Source organism: Paralichthys olivaceus, chromosome 20 (genome assembly GCF_024713975.1).
Source record: "Paralichthys olivaceus isolate ysfri-2021 chromosome 20, ASM2471397v2, whole genome shotgun sequence".
Classification (NCBI taxonomy): Eukaryota; Metazoa; Chordata; class Actinopteri; order Pleuronectiformes; family Paralichthyidae; genus Paralichthys; species Paralichthys olivaceus.
In genome coordinates this window covers 4,866,797-4,894,213 of record NC_091112.1, presented here as the reverse complement: position 1 = coordinate 4,894,213, position 27,417 = coordinate 4,866,797, and the positions used below count along the sequence as shown (strand labels likewise).

Here is a 27,417-nt window from a genome sequence, read left to right as displayed (position 1 = left end):
CATGTTGTTGTGAACACGCCTGACCCGGAGAACCTCCTGTTGTGTTCTTCATATGTGAAACACGATGTCTGGAGTTCATGTATGAAAACAGCACCTATTATTTATTTGCTAATTTCAAGATGATACAACTCATTGGTGGTAAAATCGCAATTATTCTGGATTTAATGGAAGTTTTACCCTCGGACAAACCGCCCTGTCTGTGATGTCCGCTGCTTTGTGTTGGCCATTTTGTGCCGAGTACATTTCAGCGTACCAGTTTCGCCTTATCTCCAGAACGTCTGCTTGAGCTATTCCACAGATTTCCCACACTGCATCTGAACAACCCAGGGAGAACAGGAACAAACCTGTTGCATTCAATTTGTGTGGGAGTAGAGAGCAATACAAGATAATGATAATGGCAACGGCACAGTACCAGCAATGGAGACAATATCTACAGGCAAACAAACAAAAAAAAAAAAAGTGAGAGCATTATTTCCCTTATACTCAATAGACGTGATATTTGGCTGAATTGCCACGAGATACGTTTTCTCTCAGCAAAATAAGCTGCGCCTACAAAAACCTACACAGATGCACTGAGCAACATATTCCAGCTACAGAATGTGTAATGAAGTTAATAATTAACCCCAAAAGACTTGACTGTAGTTTCGCTCGACTTTAAGGAGCGATTCAGAATCGATAGAATCAAGTAATCTCACCGCTGTAATCAGCATTAACAGGTTTCACAAATAAAAACTTTGCTTTTGTTTCTCAGAGTAAAGAATCATGATCATTTAGTTACACAACGTCCAAGGCCGTATGCTTATATATTCACCCTATATTTATCTCTCACAATACATCACAGTCTAAAGCAGCGGACAGTCGTCATGTGCTGACACTGAAAATCTTCCCATCAGTCCCTCACAGCCGATCGTGTATTCCGTGTGTGCTGCCTGCCGCTGCTGGATCTGTAGCATTAAACGTGTATTTACCGGCCGGGGGTCTGAATACATGACGAGGCTCCCGGGCTCCCAGCGGGACCGTACCTGCCACCGCTCCACCACATCACCCTTGAGCTAGACACCTTAACCTTAACGCAGCACACAGCCGAGCACGCAGCTCATCACGCCGACTGTGTGTAAGTGGATTTAATGTTAGCGTCAGGGTGTGTGGCTCCCAGTGGATACAGATGGGGCATCTGCAGGCAATGCAAGAGCCACATGATGAATATTTATCATCATATGTGCTGCAGATCTGGGGAGAGACTCTTGAGATTGTAGTAAAGTATTACCTGGGGAGAATCTACGATATACATTCATTAACCACTTTTACTGCAATATCTACTACTACTACTTCAGGGTGTCGAGACCCTGCATGCCTTCCAGTCGATGCACGGCAGTTAGAGAGGGATGTGCGGGTACGTGTGTTAAAATTACATGCACATTACACCGCATGTGACAACAGGACAGCGCCGCTCTCTGGTGCGCGTCTTCGCGTGGCGCCCTCGTCTCTCGATAACACCCTCTCCTGCGTCGACCTGCAGGTGTGTCACACGTCTGGGTCAACAGACATTGGGAACGCAGAGGGAGGTTAATGTGAAACAGATAGAGGATCTGCCTCACTGCTCGCAAGCACCAGCGTTGTTTGCCTGACGCATTAGACACAGTCTGCGAACAATCGTCGCTGAAGGAACGGCAGAAACTTATCCATTTGCAGATTCTTTTATTTTCCCACCCGACATCAGACACACTCGAAATTTGATTTGTTTGGGTTGGCTGATGCTTGAAGAACCTCAATATTGGGAGAGATTCTTGTAATCAAGCTCCCTTCTTTTCTTTTTTTTTTTTTGTCCAATCAGAGAGCAGTTTCTCCTGAATCGTAATTTATCATCCCGCCGCTTCCCTCAGGTTTCAGAGTGTCAGATGCGTTAAGCTGCTCAGAGGAGATGTGGAGGAAGAGACCCGACAGAGAGAAATGTTTGGGATCAGTAACCTTAAGTCGTTTTAGTCTGATCTCAAACCTGCGAATCTATTTTTTAGACCTGGTGTTGCAGACGTTATTCTCTGATGCCCGGTTTCGACAAAACAACCAATCGCAGCGCTGAAGGTGCAGTTAGACGAGAGGATGCCATCTTTACACCCTGAGAAAATGATTATTTATTCTGTTCAATAATAATTTTAAAATTTGGGAGGAAAAGACAACACATTCTTGGATTCTAACTGAAGTATTCATAGTCAAATAATAAAAGCTTCTGATTTCATCATTTAACTCCTTAATCAACAAATACTCTCATTTGTAGTCCTTACGTTCAATTAGACAACAACTCTCCTACTTGTGTAAGATCTTGAGTCAGAGATTCACTGTACAGTTGTTTATCATTCGGGCATATAACTGGAAAGTCTATATAGATACAGCCAAGTATACATTAAATTTAATTAGCAATACAATTCGCTGTGTCCACTCTGCACACTGCAACACAGTTCTCTATGTCTGCACCACCCAGTCGGAGTCGCTTTGTCTGCACTTAGTGGAAGCAGAAGTGGTCGTCTGCAGATGGAAGCAGGACTGTAGTAGTACACTGAGTATTAACCGTTACATGAGGACACTACACACTGAAGAATCAGGGGAATAGATTGGATATTCATCTGTTCTCCATGAGTCAGGTACAGGCCTTTTATGTAAAAAGATAACTGCAGTTATGTTGTATGGTGCAGTTGACTGGTGTAGGAGTAAATTTGACTTTTTTGCCAAAACACTTGAATGCAGCGCCGGGCGTCTGTTTCAGTTTCAAACCATCTCTTCGGGAAGTTAAAGCCGAGGATGGTGGGAACATTTGCACAGATGATGACTAATCGTCAAAGCCTTCTTCGCAAGCGCCCTTCAAATAAACATGTCACCTGCTTTCACCGCCCACTTGACACTGAGCAATAACACAGTGAGAGACATCTGTCATGTTACTGGATGCAAGCGTTGCCTCCCAGCCAATCGGGAGGAAGAAGATGAGCACTACAGGAAGCGGTGAGGGATTAGGGCTGACCTCTTTAACACGACAGGAAGCTTCGGATGTTGCAGGAAGCCTTTTGTTCACAGCCAACAACATAAAGCGTCGCAGACGGTGATTCCACAACCATCAGTCAACCGCTCGTCTTTATTTCACTGCACTGACTGTTGCAAAGGCAGGAAAATTATCCCTGGTAGCGTTTCCTGTCTTGAATGTTAATGCAGTAAAATGTCAGGTGTGAGATCTCGCAGTCATACAGGAGAACACCTGCCGTGGACACTAATAATATACAGAGTGTGCCGAGATGGAGGAGGAGGGGAATGGAGACAGAAACAACACCGTGAAGAAGAAACAGTGCAAATCAGTGCTGCACATTCCGGGAGGTGAAAGAAAGTATAGATGGAACAAAGTATTGGGAAAAGAATACAAAGCTTTGAACAAGATTGGTTAGCGGTCATTAAAAGTATATGCTAACGCTACGCTATTCCTCTCTCAAGGAACGATTCATCAATAAAACGTGGAAATATCATCTGTTGCGTCTTAAACAAGGGACGGGAAGACGACCTGGAAAAGTGGCCTCAGATAACGAACATCACCATGATTACGGGACTAGCCGCTGGAAACATCAACACAGCTATCTCAGAGAACGTTATACTCACAATCATTTTCACAGTAGCGCTACAAATGCAAACAAATGGGCGAGTGGTGGAAGAGTCCAATTATCAAATATCAGTCGTTCCCCAGAATCGCCTGCCCCACCTTTAACGTTTCCGCTGTGATACAAGGTCCAAGTTAAACGCCAAAGAAGTGAAAAGTGAAAGGAAAGAGTTCCACCATCTAATTTGTGCATGTTTCTGCATTTTGATGCAGTAAAAACCACACCCCTATAGTACTCCATGTAAAACAAACACTGAATAATTCACAAGTGCTATTTGACCCAGGGCTGTGGAGAGAGTAAGCTCTATCAAATGGATCGGATGAAATTCAGGTACGCTGAATATGATCCAGTCTTCTAATGAAGGGCTATTATATATCCTCCTGTTAACAACCACGGCTTCCCTGCTTCTCCACGTGTATGAGGGCGAGTCGGCGGGAGGCTGACTGAAGTACTGACACAAATGCAAATCGAATTTTTTTCAAGCACCCGCTGTATGATAATTGCTCTCTCTACAATATATGAGATGATTTCAGAAAACCTGAGGCTGCTTAATTGCCAACCTGAAGGGAAAGATAACTACGGCGGCCGAGAGCACAAGTGTATGAGGAGATAGAAATGAATCTGGTTCCAGGTGAAATGGTTACTTTAGTTTATTAGCATGTACTTCGCAGAATTAGCACAGAGTTGCTAATTTGCACAACCAAAAACATGGAGCAAAATTAGCATTCAATAGAAATGTTTCTGGCTACCTACGAATATTTCCTCTCTTTTAAGATCTGTTTTGTTCTCCTCCAGCGTCAGAGGCAAATCCTGAATGTAAAATTAAAAAGATTAAGATTCCTTTATTGTAGTTTATATGTAGTAATTTGACCAACAAATTAGAAAACGCTCTGCCACTGGTTTCATTTGTATTTCTTTATCTGTTGGGCATTGAGATAGAAAAATGGAAAACCTTGCTGTAGAACCATTCAGAAATCTCAACCATTTCTACAAACATATCTGAAATACAAAAAAAAAAAAAAAATCCAGTCTGTTTCTGCCTTTAAAAAAAATCCTCGAGGATGAAGAAAATGAGTACACGTCAAATTCACCACATCGTTTTAATGGTCGGTTTTAGAATTATAATTTAATTTAGAAAGCGTAAACAAACCAACCTAATTAGAATGTTAGAGGGCGTTTTAATGATTACACCTTGTTATTTGCATATTTAATCACAGGCAACTGAAAAGATTGTGACACTTTTCGTTTAAAAACAAGTCCTTTGTGTATAAATTCATGCGGCTATCAATGTGCACGCGGGGATTTGTATGTTTATGTTATCAGGCCATTAAAAATGTGTGTGTGTGCGTTTGTGTGTGACTGGGAGCCATGAGGTAGTGTATCAAAAGCAGCGGGCTAACAATGTTCGCTCGAATGCCTCTTTAAATGAATCATCTGTCTTCCTGAGAGCGCACAAGGCACTTAAGAAAAATCTACTTGACCTGCTCTAAAGCGCAGACAGAAGTAAAGACAATTGTGCGCCGTTAAAACAAAAGGATTTCATTCTTCATTACTGCTGGAGGAGAAAATGAGTTTGTCTTCATGGATCAGTGGTCGCGAGGCAGAGCAGGTAAGCGTGCACGCCACCTTGCACCTCACTCTCTCTGACAGCCAAATAACCGGGACATAAATCAAACCAAATAACACACCGATCCTACACAGCACAAGGCCGACGCTGGCGAGCTAACTGTGATTCAGCCTGTTAGTCAGTTAGAGGGAGTTGATGGACAAATAAGCATTACAGCCCTCGCCTCCTTATCTCCTTGTTCTGTTGAAGTGACTGCACTCCTGTGATTGATGGCTGAATGCAGGCCTTAATTTGCAGGGGGTGAAAAGACGGGAGCTACAATGCCTGACAAAACAGGAACAAAGGGAGTGGAGATATACTGTATGTCGACAGGAGACAGGAGGCAAATGGAGATGTGGAGATCCGTTGTTAATCCTCCGAGGAGATAGGCTGACATTTGTTGCAGCAGCCGAACATTGATGTCTGGTTGAATGCTGCAACACATACATGGTCAGGGGCGTAACGACAGAGTAATTGCTGGGGGGCCCTGAGCCGAGAAGGGGGCCTCCTAAGAACGGCTGATTGTGTTAATCCACAGCAACGACAAATTTGTGAGGAGCCCCTTGAATTATATGTTTGGCCATCGACAGGAAACTGACTGAAAGTGTTCGAATCCACCTGCACTTCCGCTCAAATATTGTGCAGGACTCAGCCCTAACGTTCCCTGAAACATTCCTGTATGTGGTGTGTGCTTCCTCTGGGGCTTCCTTCCAATGCAAAGTTACTAATTTCCAGCATCTTAGAGTTTGACAGAAGCAGCTCGAACGCAGCTTAGATTCAAGACTGACCCATCAGGCTCAGAGGCTTTGAGGCTTAGTTCACTGCCATCGTAATCGCTGCCAAAATCTGCATTGAAATACTGTCTTTGTGCGTGTGCTATAGATACTCGTCAACATATCTGCACACTCGGCTCTTAAAGTTGAGGAAGAGTTTGGTGAGTGAGCGCTGAGCTTATATAAAGGTTCACGTATAGTGTGTTTCCACAGAAGAATAGAAAAGCTTAGAAGAATAGTTTTGTTTTTGCAGGAGCCAAATACCCAGAGTGTGCTTTCTATTATCTTCGGAGGCATTTTTGGGGCTTTTCCCTGCCACGAATGAAACAACTGTCCCTGCTCGGAGAGATAAAGGTCTTAAAACTCCTAAACTGGAGAAATGAAGTTGTCAGAGGAGACTGCTGGCCTTATGGCTCCCGGCTCAATATCATCTTTGCCATCTCCTCCTCCATCCCTTCTCAACTATCCTCAAATTTCTCTTTCCCCCTTTCAACATACTCAATTCCTCCCCCCCAACTCTCAACTCTCTAACTATATCATCATCGTGTTTTCTCCTCCTCTCTCTCTGCGGCTTCTTGTTTCCCCCCTGAAGCTTCTCCCCTCCCTCCCTGGGGTCTGCAGAGTATTTAAGACGAGTCTCTGGCAGGTAATTACTGCCACAGCCTTAAGATCTTAATCAAGGTGTAGATGTGATAGAATCACAGACCTCTCTGACTGTTTAAGGATCATTTATGGGGCATTTCTCCCCACACCGCCGCAGAGTCGACTGAGAACACTTGTACGATAATGCACACAAATTTGTGGGCCCTTCTTTTTTTGTGCAGACGGGCACAGGCCTTAACAAATACACCCACAAGATTGTGCACTCTGCTCCAACCCTCAATTACAGAAGCAGCCACTTCAGGCAATTTAGAAGCAGCCAAGATAAAATAAGGTGTTTCCATCACCAAACGTTGCTGCACTCGCAAGGGAGAGCAGAGAGAGGAAATTAGTGTTGTTCATCACACGTCAAGATTAAGAAGCGCTGACTTGAGTGAACTCCGTGATACTGATGGAGCCTGTCTTCGGGTGTACTTGCGGCACGCCATCATGCACCAAGAGGTGAAGTGGGGGGAGTCCTCGGTCCTCGGGAAAAGCAATGGGGTTTGGTTTGTTGTACAAGACAGCTCAGCGGGGGGGGGGGGGGCGATAGAGAGGAAAAGCAAGTTAGCAACTTCTCTATGCAGCAGCGCAGAAAAGTCGACGAGACAAACTGTTCCGCTGCACATCACCTGAATCTCGCTGCAGACGAACACCTCAACAACGTGCTGTAAAATGTTTTCTCCTTAGTTGCAAGGTAGGAGGCAATTATTTAAATCGAGCTTGATTAAACACTGAATTCTGAAAAATCACTGTGCACCCCGGCTTCATTTACAGCTCTTGTTCTGTATGAGAAGCGATTAATGACGCTTGTGCAAACTATTTTCTTCATTATTTTATCTTTTCTGTCAGTTTCTCCTCATCCGCGCTCTGTAGTGCGAACCGTTGAGCAGGTTTTGGCCACTTGGGGGCAGTGGAAACAAGCTTTAATCACAATACCTAGGATGGGACATGGGCAAAGAGAGAAGCCATTTAATTTTGGTGCAGTGTATAAAAATAGGTAAATCAGCTGCTCTATTGTTGGTCATGACAAATTCAGACACAGGAACATGTGAAATGTAAATTTACTTCCATAACCTCTAAAAATAACTGATGATGACTTTCCACTTGTGTGTGTGCACAGGTGTAAACATTTAGATTTAGTTTACGACCTCAGGAGAGAAACAGACTCGCTGCTGCTGACATGCAAGAGTCATGCAAGCTCTCTCAGCCTAAGTACATTCATTCCCCGGGAGGAGGTGAGCTTACGTCGCACGACACTGACATTTCATACGCCCCCCGAGGAATAAGCCGGTAAAAAATACGAGATGCCACGATGATTAATAACCATAAAAATATATGCACGCATTTGACTTGAGGTGGCGACAATATGGGTGCCGTGAAGCGAACGATGACAAAGTTGAGCAATTTGTGTTACGGAGGTGCAGTCGTGCACAATGTGGGGTAACCATTTTCTATAAAATTAAATTTTCAGCAGACGTATATATTCCTAGAGCCCCAGTACTCATGTGCACTTCCTTCCAAAATACTACAGCAATCAGAGTGGACTCTGAAATGTGCACAAGTGAGTCAGTGTGTGTGTCGCAGCTATTCGCAGGCCTGTAAGTGTTTGTATTCCAACAGGCTTTGTGCCGTCAGGCGGTGTCGTATCGCGTGGAACCATTCGATCAGTCTCGGGGAATAGAGTGTGTGTGCAGCATGGTGTATGACCACCGCTCCTCTCCCAGGAGCCAGTTCACTTTAATTGAAGCTGCAATGAAACACAAGCCCTGGCAGTACAGTAACTCAACACACAACACCGCTATCTGCAGCATCTCTGTCTCCAATAGAATTAGACTGACAGCTACTGGCCTCCAGAGCTGCAGTGTGACAAACACACACACACACAGGCACTTACTTATGAAAAAAAATCTTAGAAACAAATAAATATACACACAGAACAGCATATAGATAGTAGCAGACAAGACACGCATGCAAGCACGCACACTAAAATATTGCGGCTGCGGTTTTCCATCTACCGAGAGATCTCATATTGGTCTGCTTTGTATTGGCCTGAGCAACTGTGAAGGAGGGAAAGATGGAGAAGGAGCGAGCGAGGGAGACGACAGAAAATGGGAGGATCAATGGAAGCAGAATGAGTGATGAGAACGAGCGAGAGGAGCAGAGATGGAACAAGGAGGGAAAAAAACGACAAGGAGAGGCAAGTGGAGGAAGGTGGAGATGAAGAGGACAGGAGCGGGAGGGCAGGCGGGCGTGTGGACGGAAAATTAATTGTTACCCTCTCTGTGGTTTCCACTTCCTTGTTTAAACTGGGTTAAGGCTGAAGTCTGTTAAAGCATCAAAGCATGGCACGATAATTTCTTACACAGTATAAATAATTGAGTAAATAAACCGGTCGACTGTCAGGAAGAAGCTTAAACCAGATCTGTGATTTCCTGTCTGAGCTGTGCCGGGTTTTACAGTGTTGGCAGTAAACAGATGATTTGAAGGAATCACCGTGAGAATTGTGATGAGAATTTTCACAACCAAATATAAACTAATGTTCACCCATGAAAGTCTGACTTAGTTTTACTTTCACACTGAAATTAAGGGAGCGCACTGAAAAGAATTTTGTATGACACGTGTCCTGTCGTCATCAGCTACGTGGGCTGCGTCGACCTCAACTTGACAATGACTGACTCAAAGTTATCAGAAAGTCCAAACGTCCAGACCAAACAAAGAAGGTGTAAAAACACCTTAAATCATCTTGTGATTGTAATAAAGCAGCTTGACTTTGAATTTACATGTAGTTGTTTCTATTGTTATTTAAAAAAAACAATGGTCTAACACAACTTTAATCAGGATCTACTGGGTATTCAAATTCGAAAAATGAAAAACCTTGCAATCAAGCAAAGACTAAGATGATAAATCTAACGGTCCAGAACAAACAGGTGAAAAAAGCCCTGAACGATACATCAATAAATATAAAATGTTTCCTGTAGCTCAAACTCATCAAACACATTGATCTGATGAGAAGAAATTGGATTCATGATGGTTTTTCACAAGGAGTAAATATTTCCCTTGACAAAGCCGAGGCGGCTGCATCGTTATCCACGGACATCAACAATATCTCGAAATGTTTTATCAGTGTGGGCAGGTTTTGGCTCACGGTCGACCAGCTCCTCTTGATTTCTCATGCCTTTTGATTTCACACTACCAAATGCAATACAAAGAAGCACTGAATCATCAATTATTAATTAGCCTCCAAACCCTCTGGCATTTCCCTTGTTTCACACCATGATCTGAGCTTCTGCGAGCCAAGGTCACATGCTACCAGGCGGTAGTAACATTTCGATAGCGCCCAACCCTCCATTTTCACATTGTCTGCTAATGTATTCCCACCATTAAGGGCTGCATAATGAGAAGCGGGACACTGTTTGGCATGCAGTAAACACCTGCTCGGCTCCAAATCATATTTCACTCTTTCTCGTCGTCAGCAACTCTTGCGGCGGACGGTGCGGGGGTGCAGGAGTTGCGGTGTGGAGGACAGGGGGAGCAAGAGGGGCCATTTGTATTCTGCTAATCCTCCGGTACAGTGCTGCAGAGGGTAATGGGGGTTAACAGGACTTTCACTTAAACACACGCTGAGCTCTCTGCTCTCGGCAAGTTTCTCAGGGGCCATGAGGAAGGTGCACCTCTAGATGCAAACCCCTCCACCGACCTGCTCACCGGGGACTGGCCGAGCTCTCTGATGGGGTTATGGAGGTGGGGGGGTGAGTGGGTAGAGGAGTCGAGTGGGGAGGGGTAGAGGAGAGTGACGATGATGGTGACTGAATCTGCAGTGGAGGGGATTATGTTGGTAACATAGACGGTATATAAAGTATCAGTCAGTGGAGGGTCTGAACACATGCTCACATGCTCCTTGCTAGTTTTCCCCCTAGACCAAGAACTCTATATATAATTTCACAAAGACGTTTTAATCAATTAATGATCCCTCCAACCATCCATCCATCTTTTATTACCTTTCCAGGGCAAAAGCCAAGATGTTTTTTTATGCTTGACGAGTCACCGAGCAAAACAAACTCGCTCACACCCACGGTACTCGTCTTGTGTCTCCAAACCCAAATGCATTTACGCTTAAAGGTCATTTAAAACAATAGTGGGCTACAATATTTTTCTCCTAATTGTGGTATCAGATCTTTGGCAGAGACTAAAGCCAAAGATCCATTCAGATGAAGCGCTTCACTGCTGCATCCACACAAATTATTGACTCTGAATGTATAGAACATCTTCCCCCTAAATCATATATCAGTTTTACATATTTACTGATCATGCAGCAGCTTTACATTATGAATTCATTGAGTGGGGAAAGAAGATTTGACCTGAGGCTTGCAGAGCAGCCACGAGGCCCATAGAGCGAAATACATACCAGAACATGAAGTTCCAGTCCTGCTGCCGCCGACCTCAAATACTGAATTATTTTTTACATGTGTGTGACAGTGTGTTCCCGTTTTCTATTCATTAGATTCTTATAGTCTCTTTAAGGTGGTTATAATAAGAGAACTATAAAGTGTTATTGTATTATTCATGTGAAAAAGTGTCTCAGCTTAAAGTTTACTGCCCTGTTAAAAGAAAGCAAAGATAACAGCAGATACAATATCAAGTCAGTAGTTTCTGTCATTTTTTAATACACACATTAAATCATTTTGATTCAAAAACACTCCCCTCCTGAACAGACCAAATCAATCTTAGCTTTTTTTATGGTTATTAGTAAAAAAAAAGACTTTTATAGATGCAATCACAAATGGATTGACAGTATTTCATATATTCAGATATAAAAAAATGGTTTTGCAGCCCCGGCGTCTCTATAAAAACCGTGCTCATGGAATTCCTCCCATTCTTTGACATTACAAGATTTCTGTGCTGTGATTTACAGCGAGAGCCGGACGCATAGAATCGAGGAAGAAATGAGACGTGGCAATAAATGTCACAAATCCACATTGTTCAATGCACGTGGGGAGAACGGTGGCGCAGCGAATACTACACTTTTCTTTCGCCAAGGTTCAGAGTGCCTGTGTCTGCAGGCGTTCACTCTGCTGAAGTGCCCTTGAGCAACACGGTGGATTTACAGCTGCTATTCCACGTGACCCTGCACTCTCATCTCCCTGTGGAGTGAAAAGAACATTTCCACACAAGTAAAATGTCAAAACGATAATTTTGCACTGAAACATCGAGGGCGCCTGAACACGAGGCACTTTATTTCTTTTCAGCTCGGTTCCATTGATCTTTGGTTTCCATAAATAGCAGTCGTCTGATTTTTAAAATAAATCATTTGTCATCAGGGAATTCATGATGTTATTAGCTTAATTTTCAACCTGTCATTTCTGAATTGACTTTTTTCAAATCATGTCCAGGTTTGAATTGGATCATGGGGCTTTGGTGAGTCATATGTGACATTTCAGGGATTTTAACTTTAACAGAAACAACATCTTTCAATCTCCGGAGCTCCCACGACCAAACGTGATGATCCCTCATTTCCTAAACTGAGAGTGTGACAAACAAAGTGAATTCTGTTTTAAACCAAAACTTTAAAACCTGCATATGTGGCAACTGGTGGAGCTAATGTTTGCCTAATGAATGAACTACACAATGTTTGAGCTACAGTCGAAGTTTCACACAAACTGAGTTGTTGGCCAGAAATGAGGTTTGGTCGTCATTGAAAATCAAGATCCTACAAAAAAGAAGGTTATGAACCAATTATGTAAACTGAATATATTCTGAGGTAAATAGACTTTATATGGTGCTTTTCCAATTTAGTCAACCACTTAGAGCTCGGCTACAGAACAAGACTCATTCACACACACAATCATAAAGGGCTTTTTCTATCAGACCATTCATGCACTGTCTGCACAGCCACCAAGGGCAATTCTGAGTTCAGGTTCCAGCACATGGAAACTGGAGGTGCTAGGGATCGAATCATCGACCTTCTGGTTACTGCTCGACCCGCTCTACCTCCCACGTCTGCCCTACGCAAGTCTGCACCATAGAGCATTTAGCACGAGAGGCAATGAAGGCTTGAGCATAAGAGAAAGAAAGAAAATAGATTGAGGCAGTTATTGTGTGGTCCGTGTCCGTCTTTGCACTGAGGCTGTAAAAATGTCTTTATGCAGATTCAACAATCCCTTAAATTCCCTTATAGCATTTTTTAACATTTACTGCACTTTGTGATTTATGTGACTCTCGTTCGGAAGAATAAAAAACCTTTGTGAGGTAAAAAAAAAGAAAAAAAGAAGAAGGATTCACTCTCCGATGATGTCCGCTGCTGCTCGACTGCAATGACTGAATAAAAAGATAAAGTGAGGATGATGGTGGACTACACCTCCTCCAGAGGCCCTCAGGAGAATATGACTGAATAGGAAGAGTATTTAATTCAACATGGGCTGTTGGACGTTTAGTAAAATGAGATCAATGTCAAAAGAACAAGGTAATGAATACGATTTGGGGAAAAAAAAAGTCTTGGTAGCTTAATACAAAGTGTGGAAATAATTCTGTATGTTCTGCTCATGTCCGAAAATCTATCTCCCTTCTTTCCTGGAAAACAAAGGGTAGAGGCCTAAAATAACCACGGGCGGTGCGATGAGAGACGACGCATCTAAGATGAATGGCATGATATTTCAGAAAGACTGCAGTCCCTATATGGAACATCTTAGTCTTACTTCCCATCACCAGGAATGCTTACACCACCTAAATTCTGCAGGACTTCTCCCCAGTGCTTCATGAGCCTGATTTATGTTTCTCTTCTCTCTGTGTTCAAGCGAAACCCTGAAGGTGCACGAAAGCGCTCGTACCACCCGTGGACACTTCATCTGCAGGAGAAAAATCCTCACCGGTGAGGAGCAGGTAAGAAAACATGCTCACTTAACTGGGTATTTTGGGGAATTGCAAGTATGACTCATTGGTTTTTATCATTATTAAAATAGGGGAAACTAAACAACCTCTGCGTGTGACGGAAAAATATTTTTTGGCTGCATAGATAAACACAGAAGAGTATTTTTACACTTAGTTTCATTAAAAATTCAATATTTTCTATCGTTGGTTTTCTTTTTCAACAAAACTGCAAAAACCTAAAGCTAGAGCCACTAAATATTTCATGCAACTTACAAACAACTGTTTTCTGATAGAAAACACACAAAAAATAGAATAAAAATATCAAATGCACAAACTGTTGTTCTGAATACAAGAAAAAAGTTCACGAGTCAACTTATAAAATTGGCAGAACTTTGCTCTCATGGGTCGAATATCAGTGAATTTCCTGTTTTTCTGAAGCTCTCTCACGTCGCACAGTACCAAAGACAAACTGGTTTTTAATGCGAGTGAAACAGGGAATTCACAAAATTATGAAAACCACAAAGCTTTCATCTCCGTCGCCCTGCGTTTCTCGGTGGAATTGGTTGTTTAGCGTTTTGTAATGATTTATTATTGAAGGATTAAAATAAATAAATAAATAAAACTACTGAGGTACCGTGGGGTTTAGTGCTTGACTGGCAGGCCCGCATGGGTGTTCGTATATGAAGTATTAGCAGAAAGGAACATTCTCTCTGAGCTCAGACAAAATCTTCTCAATCAACATTTTCCTTCACTAATTCAGATCAACCCGAATGTTGGACATGAAAAAACTTTTTAAAGTAAAGGTACTTCCTGATTGTTGCCTGATCTATACTTTACGGACTTACTTCAAAACCAGTGGAGTCGCCCTCTGCTGGTCATTTCAGAGAATACAGGTTTCAGACACTTCCTCATTGGCTTCACTTTCCAGACCCGGCGTGTATACGTCCATATTTATACACAGAATCTGTTCTTTACTTTGACTTCTCCCTTTTTTGAGGTGATGTGGAGGAAAAGGTCACCTCAACAGAAAACACACCCTCAACCTCAGTCAAGTAGACGAGCGCCTCCGTCACCTTCTGTGTCGTCTCTGCTGGACTCAGGGGGGGGTCGACGTGTTCTGGCTGTGATTGCCCGCTCTGCCCGGCTGCATGGCCTCTCTTTTCAATAAGTCAGCGTTAATTCCATTTTTGGTATGTTTATATAAAATCAGGCCCTGGCTGGGTTACACTCTGCTACAGAAACAGCAAGGGATCTGCGCTCAATATCTTTGTCAGATAGTATTGTAATTGTGTGGGGCTAAGGTGGCGGGAGCCTCGTGACTTGGTTTGGATATTGCCTGGTTAGATTTCCCTCGAGTCTGATGCGGTGAAGTAGTCTCCCTGGGTCTCTCTCTCTCTCTCTCTCTCTCTCTCTCTCACACACATCTGTCTGTCCCCTCCTCGCTCTTTTATCTGTCTCTCTGTCTCTTTGTTGGTTGACTCATTTAAGCTCCATCACACACACACGTGCTCACATTAGATAAGAAGTAGCCAGATCAACGTGTCAATGGATATGAGCCTTTTCATATCTTTGCTGATACGGACCACTGTGAAAACTTTTGTTTACAGAATAAAAACTGCAGAAAGGATGGGACAATGTTTTCACATGCCTTGAAATCTCCCTTTCTTTGTCTGTTTTACCCAGTGATCCGTCCTCCTTCTTTCTGTCTCCCTTTCTACATCTCTCTCTCTCTCTCTGTTCATTTACACTTGGCTGGAAAGCAAACGGCTCAACCTTAATTCTCCTGCTGGAGCCCGGACAAGCTGGCCAGAGACACAGGGCCATTTTGGGAAATAGGATTAAGGGGGGAAAAGTTCAGTGCAGAAGAGGAATAAGACAGTGAGTGACACCGAGAGGGCGAGAGCAGAGAAAAGGGGATTATGAAAAAGAGATGGAACGTGTGGGAAGTACTCTGACATCTCGTGTTCTGCTGCAGGAGGTGAAAAAAAGTTGCGCAGAGATGGACGAGTCGGGCGGATCGGCTTTAAGTGGCGCCTCTGTATGATGTCTGGGTTGTAAATGTGGAGGTGATGAAGTCAGTGATGTTGGCTGCAGTCAGAATTAAACTGTGCAGCTGCATACCTCCTTTCTGACAGAGGCCAGATATTTGAAAAGGTCACTTGCTGATGGACCTTGGGTTTCAATTGACAAAGGGCTAATTTACAACGCGCTACTTCTATAAAAGGTTGCGGATGATGGTCGTGCGAGGGTCGGCGTGCGTACGTGCACGTATAAGTGACAGCCTCCTGTCATGAAATGGCCCATTGTGATGAACGTAGCATCTGCGTGACATTTGCCCGGGGTTCCCATGTGATGCTAAATCAGGATTGATGGCATCCAGAGCGGAACATAATAACAGCTGATCACTATCATCTCTCTTTGGTGTGTTGTGTGAAAAATGTGTCGTGGTGTTGTGTTATTTGTCACACTGTTGTATTATCTGTCTGGGAGAGAGCAATGAAAACTGTTCAGCACATCTCATCAATAATGTGAAAAAAAAAAACTAAAATAAAAAACGTCTCTAAACGGACCTCAGCCAACGTTGTAACACAAATAACACAGAAGCGATAAAAATACGTTATTGAAAAAGTAATTGAGTTTCCTTTTGTGTTTTTGAGTTGAATTTTTTTTCAGTTAGCAACCAAATCACTACAATTTAAAAAAGTGATTCTTACCTCTGTTATTCTGAGGGTTTTTACTTCCTCAATGAAGCGACAGCCAGATGGAATTATGGGCTGTGTCTGGAATCACTCACTGATCGAAATACCGTGCTCCATAAAGCCAGTTTGTCATTTTGCAGTGGTGTCCGAGGTTTTTGTGTCCCACAATGCATCACGACAAGTAGTGTGGTTTTTAGCATCAAGACCATCAAGAGTGAAGGCGAAGATTATATTCCGTGCAGCTCCCGTCGTTAGATAAGCAATTGTCCTGACACTGCAGATTTTAATTTTGAATTAAAATAACCCTTAGTCTTACCTTTTAATAACCTGCCAAATTATGACTGAGAGAATCATAACCAGCTCCACCGTCCAAGACCTTAATTACACCAGCGCTGCTTTTCCATCATCCGTCAGAGGCACAGCCCCAGAGGACACACGCTCGAGAGGCTAAAGGAAGCCTATGACTAGACAGGACTTAGCTGCTGTGTTGATGTGGAATATGCTGGGTCCTTGTTTATCAAATGTGAATGTCATTAAATTGAAGTATTTCACATAAATGCTGCCTAGTGTCAGGGACATTAAATTCCCTCACAGAGGCAACATGAGGATTTAACTCTTGAGATGTTCACATTTAGCATCACAGCAGAAAAAGGAGAGCCACACAGTATTTCTCAGAGCCTGTAAATCCAAGTTTTTCAGACAAACAACACGTTATTTAATCCTTTAAGAGTAACTTGGGGTCATTTTTTCCATGGGCCTATATTTTTACAAAACTTAATGTACATGGTATACTTTCAAATATGTACATGGAATCAATCAAATATGCCGTCTACATACTGAGCACACTAATTGGCAGGAAAGCGCATTATTCTTTGAGGGTGATTAAAAATGATACTGACTGATGTGAATCGATGGCAACGACATCAAGAAACATCTGAACCATAATATAACTAGAGGTGTTTGATAAATTTTAAACTGCTTTAATCAATATTCATATTTTAACAGTGTATGAGATGTAGTGTGAAGACATCTCTCATGGTGACGAACCCTTCAGACGACTTTAAACCTCAAACCAGTTCCCTCCAGCTCGAGGGAGACTTTTTATCATGTTTGAGTTTTGGCATGCGGACTTTGCTTCATGTCCGCTGAACAGATGACAACATGACAACAACAAGAAGAGTTGAGTCTAAATCGCAAAACTAAAAGACCATCTGTATCCTTAGAAAGAGACGAGTTCCACTGATCAGTCAAGAGAAGTCAGCGCAGGTTTTAATACTCCTGTGGATGGTTTTATTTTGAAACTTCGGTATAAACACTAATTTTCGAGGTAAAACAGCTCAGACTGTGATTAAGGCTGACTAACGTAAATTCTCTTTGACGTGTGTTTAGAGTTTCTCTTTGGGAACCTGAGAGAGGAGCCGTCTGAAGGCTTCGGATGAAACATGTGTCACGTCGCTGAGCATATAATTTTACAGAAAATTACACAGCCGCACAGAGTCTCCTTTCATGATCCTGTGTGACTGATCAATTATATTGATTAAACCCTGTTTTGACACAGTTTGTCAGGAGTCTGCCTGTTTCCACCACAGTCGTCTCCAATGTGAGATTTTGCGTTCATTTAACAAAGTAGGCGTATCTGCAAAAAGTTGAGGAAAGAGCAGGATTTTCATAAATACTACAAATAATAATAAGTGCACCACTAACTTTCTGAAGAGCCTCATGCACCATAATCATTCCTACCATGTAATATGTAGCATGTCAGTTGACACAGTTGTGTATTAAAAGGTAGCGTGTTACATAAACCTCAAACCTCTGCTGCTGCTGGATTTATAAGTACTGACGGTAATAGAGCTTTTATGAACTATAGTGGAAAACCATTTTTTCCCCCCAATGCTGTGAGCACATCTTTAATTCTTTGCAAATGGGAAACCCATCTACACTTACATATTGCTTTTTCAATATGCAAGTAACAGATGCAAATTGCATTTTAATAATGCATCAAGAATTTACAAATGAATGACTTTAATCTTTTGACCAGAAACCCAAAGTGGTTTTTCTCCATGACCGTGTGTGCAACAATCAAATTTGTGATTAAGCAACATATTGACCATATCAAGTTCTGTCAGGTGATAGTGTGTCATCAATGAGAGACCAGCGGCGGTCGCAAATCCTTCGATTCTTCCAATCAGAAACGAGCTGGAGTGACTGTAGAGTGCTAAGTTAATGTGTTTTCTTACAGCATGTCACATGGAGAGGGAGTTGATGACTGGAGCTGGATGGTTTGCAGCTCATTTGAAAAGGTGCCCTCAATCTTACCAGCCTCTCCATGGCAACAAGCCTCAATAAATCGAACGTCAGTGTTTTTTAGACAGCCTGTCTCTGCTAACATCTGAACTATGTCTCCGTTGACACTACATCACATATGAGCCACTGAAAAGACGTGTCAACCATCCTGTGACAGTCACAATGACCGTTTATGATCTGCCAGGCATGATGAAGAGTTCCCGTCCACTCAAGCAGGATTCGTATGCAATGGAATTTGGTTTTTTGAAACAGATAATTTCAGACTTTGCACCATCCCTGATCTCCGACCACCCACTGCAAGAAGTGACACCACGGGATCCATCTTCCGCTGCAGCTGCAGAGAATGAATTTACGCGTACTGTCGCTCTAACGCCCACTGTGGCAATGGTGGCTTCCTCCATGCTGCTTGCAAGATCCTCCCCTGAGACGCTGCGTGTCTGAGCCAGAGCCAGAGTCATGTTTTCTGAAGGATGCATACTCTAACAACCTCAAATTTTTTATTCTTGTTGTACTCTAACTAATCTCTTACACGCAGAGAGGGCCGTCCAACCTGATTCTTGTTCTGCCCGAGTTTTCTTCCTTCTAGTTAAAACAGATATTTTCCTCTTTCACCAAGCGCTCGCTCGTTGTGGGAACTTTATATTATTGTCAGGTCTTGACCTCACTCTCTAAAGTGCCTTGAGATAATGCATGTTGGTTTTTGGTGCAATCTAAAAAAGAAAACAAAAAGATAAGAACCTGCTACGACCTGATAAAAGTCAGATGAGTTCTCAAACAACTGAGGACAAAAGATCTGTTTGATTAATTATGAGTGGTTGAGAAACGGAGTGGATTTTTTATTTGTCATGTAAAAGTAAAGGGCACTGTAATTCATTTAGTGAAAAATACTTAAGGGACCTTTACACTAAATCGTAATTTAAACTAAATGTAAATCGTTACTCCTCCTCTGAGAGCCTGTGTTTCACCGCATGAATAAGATGCTGAGGAAAACCAAGATTAACCTTCTTATTCGGGGGGGAACCTGAACGCACATTCCTGTGGGTCCACAGTCCAAATGAGAATATGCACGGATCAACAACACACACCCCCACCAGTCAGTTACTTTCATTCTCACACGTTTAATGCAGTTCATGTGTGACAGAGGGGAAGGTAAGGCTGCTGCACAACAACCGTAAACTCCAGGAGATTTAGCAAAAATGTGAACGTAGGCGTAAAAAAAAAAAAAGAACAGATGAGAAGTTTGTGCAAAACATTTAGCAAACAGTGCATCTCATATCCCGATCGATAATACACACTCACAGGTCAAACTGCTGCCAGGAGATATTTATACAATCAGACCAGCAGAGAAACGGCTGTCGTGGCTGTAACCAGGAAGTTAGAGTGAGATGTTATCTGCTGAATAAAAGTTCCAATATCCTGGATGTTCTTTGCTGTGATTACAGGATTTTTGATGGTGCTGAGGTTCCTGTTCCTATTGCCCTCACAAGTATTGCCTCTGTATTAAACACACAAACTAGAATGCACATAAAAGATTGCATAGTGGTTATATCCTCAGAAGAGCGGCCTATTCTCCACTGGGAGCTGGTTAAGTAGCGATCTGTACCGCATCTTTCAGAGTCAAGCAGACAGCCTTAGAGTTACAGGCACTGAAAAGTGAACTACTTCCAAGTCACTGTGGTAATGGGCAAATAAAACTCTGAAGCAAAAAATAGGAATTCTCTCGAATGTTTTCAAGCTCCGGGGCGGAAACACACAAATGAAAAAAAAAAAAAGACTCGCCTGATATTTCAAGTGATGATTTAATGTGTGCATAATGAAAAATAATACATCCCTCATAAATATCTGCTGGGTAGATTTGGTGTCATGTGCCCCAAGTGTGCACTGTATCATAATATTGCCGTGCAAGGGTTGTAAAAGGCTGGCACGGCCTGTCTGACTCTGCTTCTTATGGTTTCTCTGTGCCCGTTTTATGGTGGCAGCGCTGAAAACACTGACATACCATAATTCCACACTTTCTGCAGCCAAGAGCTGTAACATTGCTCGTGTAGGAAAGGTGCTGGTGGAGACGGTGCTGAGAAAAGCAGGGGAGGTAAATGCTGTAATCTGTAACGAATCAAGGAGGGGGCAAGAAGGGTGTGTGTTTGTGCGTATGTACATTTGTTTTATATCCAAATGCCTTTGTTGTGAGTCATTGCCCGAGGTGGAACAAATGACTGTAAATGGAACCATTAGTGAAACATGGAGGGTGAAAGGAGGAATTCAAATTAAAGTGTTCTTGCCACATACTTTCTCCCCATCTGCATAATTACGGTTTGGACAACAAGCACATTTGTGTGTAGTTCTGGATCTGGGAGTGAGTGTGTGTGTGTGTGTGTGTGTGTGTGTGTGTGTGTGTGTGTGTGTGTGTGCGCACATCCAACCCAATATTAGAGGTCACAGAAGTTTCCTTTGATTTGCCACGGCTACAAACACCGAGCGTGTTTCACCCCTCAGAATCTGTTTTACCCACAACGAGCTTGTGTACAGACAGACAGACAAAGGAGGGGCACATCATACTTTATAGTGTTCTGTGCACGTGCAAACACACACGGAACTAAACACAGTGATCGTATTTCAGTTGTAAATTACATCGTGTACAACATCTGTCACAGTCGTCTGTAGCATTAGATGGTGGCTCATTTAAGAGTCACTGGGTAAAAAACGAACGTGTTTCCATTCTGCAAGTCGTTTGTGCACAGTTGTGTTTATTTATAACATAAAGATGGACAACACGTCTTCACTTTCTCCCACTATCCAGAAATTAATCAATTAATAATCACAAAAATCCCAGAGCAGAGTCAGGGGATGGAGCTGCACCATCAAGGTCACTCCACCAATCATGAGCCTTGAGTCTTTGGAGTCAATCATGATGTTTTGCAATATATATGTACCCATCTGTAGTGAAAGGAGTATGTTATGTATATATTATTTGTATTTTTACTGTCTATATGTATCATATTTGATACTTTTACATGTCCTCTTTAGTCTAGTTTTTGATTATCCGCTGCTAAAAACATTTCCCCGGCATGGGATCAATAAAGTTAATCTTATCTTAATATAACTGAGATGCTTTTGGTTCCGTCTTTATGATTTAAATCAATGCCAAGTCTCTTTCTTGCCTCAGGTGATTTAATTGCCCTCCGATCGTTCTATAACCTCTTAACTCCAAAGAGGTTAATACTATTTCTGGACACGATATGATGATATGATGATATGATATGATGTTCAGAGTGGTGTCTTCTGCAAAACGGTGTGATATTGTGAAGCAGAATAAAATGCGGAGGGATATGTACGGTGTGAAGAATGACAGATGGTGTAGCACACAGAGATTTATGCATCTGTTTTCTGTGGGGAATGTGAAGAACAATGCATACACATGCTCAACTATGAGATGGTGAAGCATGTTGGAGGGGGGTTGCAGTCAACCTGTTTTGATTAAACAAAGGTTTAAAAATATACAAACAAACCACACACTCATATTGAATGAAGCAAACCTCCAACAAACAAACACACATGAGACAAAGCTGGCAGCGTGTACAAGCCCATAGACATGGAACAAACACAGGGCAGAGGGGAAAAAGGGCTTATCTGTATATCAATACTTCTCTACATCGGTAGGGTCATAAATTCCTCCCTGCATCCGCTGCCCTGACAACTTTATGCTCCACCGGTTTGACATCTAAAGTCAATCATTCCGATGAAAAAAGCTTTGATTAACAGCGATTGATTAGTGCATCTGACTAAGAGATGGCAGATGTTTTGTAGCTTGAAAAGCACAGGACTCAAAACCTGTTCTGATATAATGCAGAGGATATGTCATGTGCCAAAGCCCCTCGTAGTGATAATCCTCAAAGCTAGAACCAGCTAGAACCATTATTGAGTGAAACTCTGATCTAGTGGAACCACGTTTTATATTTTCAGAACCTGCTATATGTCAAGGCTTTAATGTCACGTCAGAGTTATGTAGCGTGATGGTGTATACAATGCTGCGGTAAAACCAATTTCCAACATGAGGGATTATACACATACTGCTACATCGCTGCAAGATGCACGCTGCAATTTAGCATCGTCATGCTTCTCTGCAAAGGACCACAGGACAGGTGCATCAGTCGTAGAGTAAACTTCATTATTTAACGTTTCCAAATATACAGGAATGTGGCCGCAGGTATGAACTCAGTGAAACAATAAATCAAGGAGTCAGCCGGCGGTAGGAAACACTAGGCGTCCCTCATTAGCTGCAGCGGTAGCAGCAGCTGGCAGACTGGCGCTGCATCAGGGCCAGGCCATCCCGGGGTCAGTCTGGAGGATAATCAAAAGCTATAATTATATCAGCCATGTCCCTCAAGCACAGCGACGGGCAGGGCCAAAGGATTGCTGACCAGTCTCACACAGAACTTGGAAGATAACTGATATATATATAGAGATAGATATATTTAGAGGGACACAATGACAAAGAGAAGGAGAGGAAAAAGATGAAGGGAATAAAGTAAACATGAAAGTGAAAAACCAGCTTAAAGAAAGCACAGACCCTCGAGTGGCTGCTGACGAAAAGTGCCCCGCACTCTCCTAATATTGAAACAGGGACGTGGGAGGACGAGAAGGACAAAAAAAAAAGTGGAGAGACAATAAAAGACATGAAAGATTGACATCCAAATAGATAAAAGAAACTCAGGAGAGGGAAGGAGAGACGAGGAGCCTGGCATCCATAGCTGGCATATGAAAGAGTGGTGCGGGGGGGGGGGGGGAGTTGGTAGTGGTGGGGTTGGTGGGAAAAAGATCAATCATGTGGAATAACAAAAAGACCTTTCAACAAACTGGCTTTAATCTTCTGACAATGCAACAAACTGGTCCTGATGTGAAACTTCTTCCTGAGGAGCAGGGGCCCCTGCCTCTAATAACTCCCCTCTGTGAACAAGCTAAATCTTTAATGGAGGGCAAGTTCAGCCCCAAACTCCTCTGCTGTAGCACGCACATAAAACGGAACAGGCATGGGAAAGATAAAAGCCAACGCTCTCCGCGCTCTGGAGGGAGCTTAGCAGGAAGACGCTGGTTGTGTACAAATGTATGTCATTTACAGTTATTATTCTGTACTTACAGCACATGCTTCAAATCCACACAAACGTACAACACCTACCTATACACATGCACGGGCTTATGCATTAAGTATCACACTCACGAATCAAGTATCATCAACACAGAGGAAAGAAATTGTGCAGAGAATTATATCATGAGCTATTTACAAGAAAAAAAGCCTAATTTATATTTCATCCCTCCGGCAACCCTTGCCTCTAAATATTTATTAAGTAATTAAAATAAAAGTTAAAAAGCCTCTGAAGCTTGAGGTCCTGTGGTGGTGGTGCGGATAAAAAAGCAAAGCTCGGTTACAATTAATTCTGTTTAAAATCCGAAGCTTAAACCAATGCCGTTTCAAATACGTTTGGGGATTAAAGTTATATTAAAGGGGACCTATTATACTTCTTCTTATTTCCCGCCATATATATTTATATATTTAGAGTTTTGGACGTCCATATTTTACATGGCGAAAGCCTTGAGAATGACGTGTATAAAATAATTACTGCTCTGGATGCTGAGTTCCAACTGCTCCAATCACAGCTCGTTCTCCCATAACAGTCTACTTGAGGAAAATTATAGGCATTTAATAACCTCAAGCAAACAAATAATTTCCTCCGGCATACAAATAACTGACGGTGCAGGTTTGCAGTCCCGTTGTTTGGCGACATAATGATGTTAGCGTTGATATTTGCTGGCAGCAGGCGTTTTCCACTTCAGTTGGCATTTTTCGTGGAGGCGGTTTGAGATGAATAAAGACAGATTCTGACTGTGAATTATGCAAAGTTACTTTAGTGGAGTCCCAGAAGAGAAATACAGAGTTGGAAATGAGCTTTATTTGTCTTTAAAAATGAGCTATCATGGGGTTAATTAATGATTTATCCTAATGCTACAAGCAGGCACTTTGCACTAATCTATATAATCACAACCTGTAAAGTCAAAAACTATTTTTACTCATATCTATATATATAGATGCTAGGAACACGCCATGAACATGCTAATAAGCTCATGATGACAATGCTAACATGCAGGGTCAGCAGAAGCAGAATCATTAATCTGTGCGTAACAGAGTCACTACCTTCACATATAAAAACTTTCCAGAACTTTTACTACTAATTAAAAGCAAAAAAAAAAAAAATGTTTCAAGTTTTCAACTCTTCCACTTGTCACAGGGAGAAGTAGACAATCACTTTTAATTACTGATAGTTTGGGTAAAAAAAAGAAAGGAAAATTCAACAAGCTGACATTTTGGCAGGTAATCAAGCATAAAAAGACTAATGGCACCAATTACAACTGATGTGGGCTCGGCTGATCACTGTTTCTTATGCAAGACTTGATTTTGATTTTTGTTCCAAATTGCATTTTACAGTCATTGCCATGTGGGATTGTGGGAGTGGAGGTCCATTAGACTGTACAAGAACACAATCACAATAATTAGAATAGAAGCAGGTACAACAGTAATGAGCAGTTTGAGTTATAACGTAACCAAATAGAAACAAGTAAAGCTACAGACGCTGTACAGAAATACACTCGACAGCCTCAAAGAAAGACACAATAAATCTGGAATATTCACAGTAATCCGTTGACATCCGTGATTTCTCTTTTCAGACAATGGCCAATTGCAAACGCCACCTTTTTAAATACCCTGTCTCATTTTTGTGGTAATAACAATTTCAACCCAAAGTCATTAACGGCTCCCCATCAATCATGCCTGCCCCCAAAGTGAGAGATGTTAGAATAATAATGGATGATCAGGTGTGGTGCCGCGCTGTTGCAAAGTACGCTGCCATAAATCCTCAATACACAAACCATGATCCCTGGCTGGTGTAATATACATCATTTCCTTTTATGTAGCTACTCGTTGCACCCCATTTCCCTCAAAATGTCCTTGGTATCCCTCTTCTTACTCAACACCTTTCTTCTGCACTTCTTTATGCTCGTCTTTATGCATCTACAGTACGAAGCCGCGTGTCGTGATGTTATTCTGGGAATAAATGTTTTTTTTATGTTTGCCACTCCTACTCCTGGATTGATTACGTCTGCTTGATGTTCGTATAAACACACAACAACATGCGAGGGAATAAAAAAGATGTGTCCATCATGTCTGTTGGAGCTGAAGTGTGAAAAACTACAGAACTAAAACCAGTGCGTTCAATTAGAGATTTTTCAGCTGCTGCGTATTTGATATGCTTGTTGAATACATAGACTGTATATAAAGATGGACACAGCTTCTCCACACTATCGAGAAAGATAAAAAATCCTGAATACAAACACATTTGGAGAAAGGTTCGTCATCAGCATCAGATAACTCATCAAAACAAAACCTACTTTGAGAAAATGTATTTAACATATTGACTTTGTAGTTTGGCCCATTTCCCATCTGTTAACATGGAGGAGTTGGGGTTTATAGTCTTTACTGTAGCTAGCCACCAGGGGGCAATCAAATTCAAACACAGTCGATGGTCAGTGGATATTACAGAAAACTGAGAGTGAACTTGAAGATCGTGTTTCTTACTCGTGTTGGAGTTGCACAAATGTTATTTTTGTGCAATCTATAACTGAAGCCTGATTCATGCATCAGCCTAAATACAACACCACTGTGCCTCTGCTTTCTCACGTAAAAGAAGGAGCAGTCACACAATACCACAATGTGGTGACTGATCAGACAATACACTAACTGATGTACCACCATGTTAAATCAAAATATGCATAATGGTTGCCCTGGCCAAGAGGAGCCAGCAAAACAACTTCTTGAGAGCAATTTTTCTCTTCTCCATTACACGTACGTAGAGTAAATCTGCAGCTAGTGCTCGGGCATTTTTATGGGGTAATGGCTCGTCTCAGAGTACAGTAAGTGTCCGATGGCTATTGATCCAGGTTGGTAAGCTCATGAGCGAGTGCTGGGAAGCTGAAGGCGTGTGCTCAGGAGTCTGGTCTGTCCACGCTGTCTGGGCTCCTGGATGTCCGGAGGTGGTCAGGGAGGCTGGAGACGGCAGCAGACTGAGTGGAACCAGCCGCGCTGCCGGGCGAGTGATACAATGACTTTTTAATGGCTTCTCATTTCACTATAAACTAATGAATGCGGCTCTGTGCAGTGAAACCTAACCCACCGCTTCTGGTTTAAAAAGGCATAAAAGAGCAAAACTATTGAGCGTTTGGGTTTCATCGACCATCGAGGTCATTTTTGTTATATGGAGTTCAGCTTGTGATTCCACACCATCGTACCATTTACAGAGTTCACTTCTGAGAGCATCATGAACTCCATTAAGTTTACATGGCTGTCGGCAGTCAGACTCTGCAGAGATTTGGCCTCTGCGGTGCAAGATCACGTCTATACAAATAGTGTATTGATGGCTAAGCTCTCTGCCAATTTCCCTCTGCAGCCGTCACATTATAGGGCGCGAGCTACAGTAATGTTTCAAAGCCCTTCTGGACATCTGGTAGCCAAGGACTCTCCGGAGACCCTGGCAAAAGAGCAGAACATCTTGCATGATGTCAGTGGACCTGTCAAAGTAATCTGTTTTCTTTTGCAATGGGTCACAGGCCAGAACACACACACACACACACACAACACACACACGCACACACACACACAGACACCATGTCATGTATGACTTGAGTGCCAGTGCCGTGCCTCAGGCTATCCCACCTGTGCACCTTCTCCATTAATTTCCATCTTTCTTGATCATCCCTCTTCAGTTCTTTCCTTTTTCACTCTATCCATTTTCTGACATTGTTTTGAGAATTCGCTCTCTTTTGGCTTCATCACGAGATCCACACGTGCT

The 27,417-nt window shown here is 42.4% G+C and overlaps 1 protein-coding gene across 2 annotated transcripts in view; it reads right to left on the bottom strand.

Moving 5' to 3' along the window:
- Positions 1-27,417, bottom strand: part of samd12 (sterile alpha motif domain containing 12) — an 84,536-nt gene that overhangs the window by 15,329 nt on the left and 41,790 nt on the right. Inside the window, exon 5 of one of the 2 annotated variants that reach the window (XM_020103767.2) lies at positions 22,654-22,861. The exons of the other annotated variant lie outside the window; for it this stretch is intronic. Coding sequence (XP_019959326.1) covers positions 22,857-22,861 — 5 coding nt within the window. The 3' untranslated portion in view covers positions 22,654-22,856. Of the gene's footprint in view, positions 1-22,653; positions 22,862-27,417 lie in introns of those variants that run through there. 2 annotated transcript variants of the gene reach the window in all.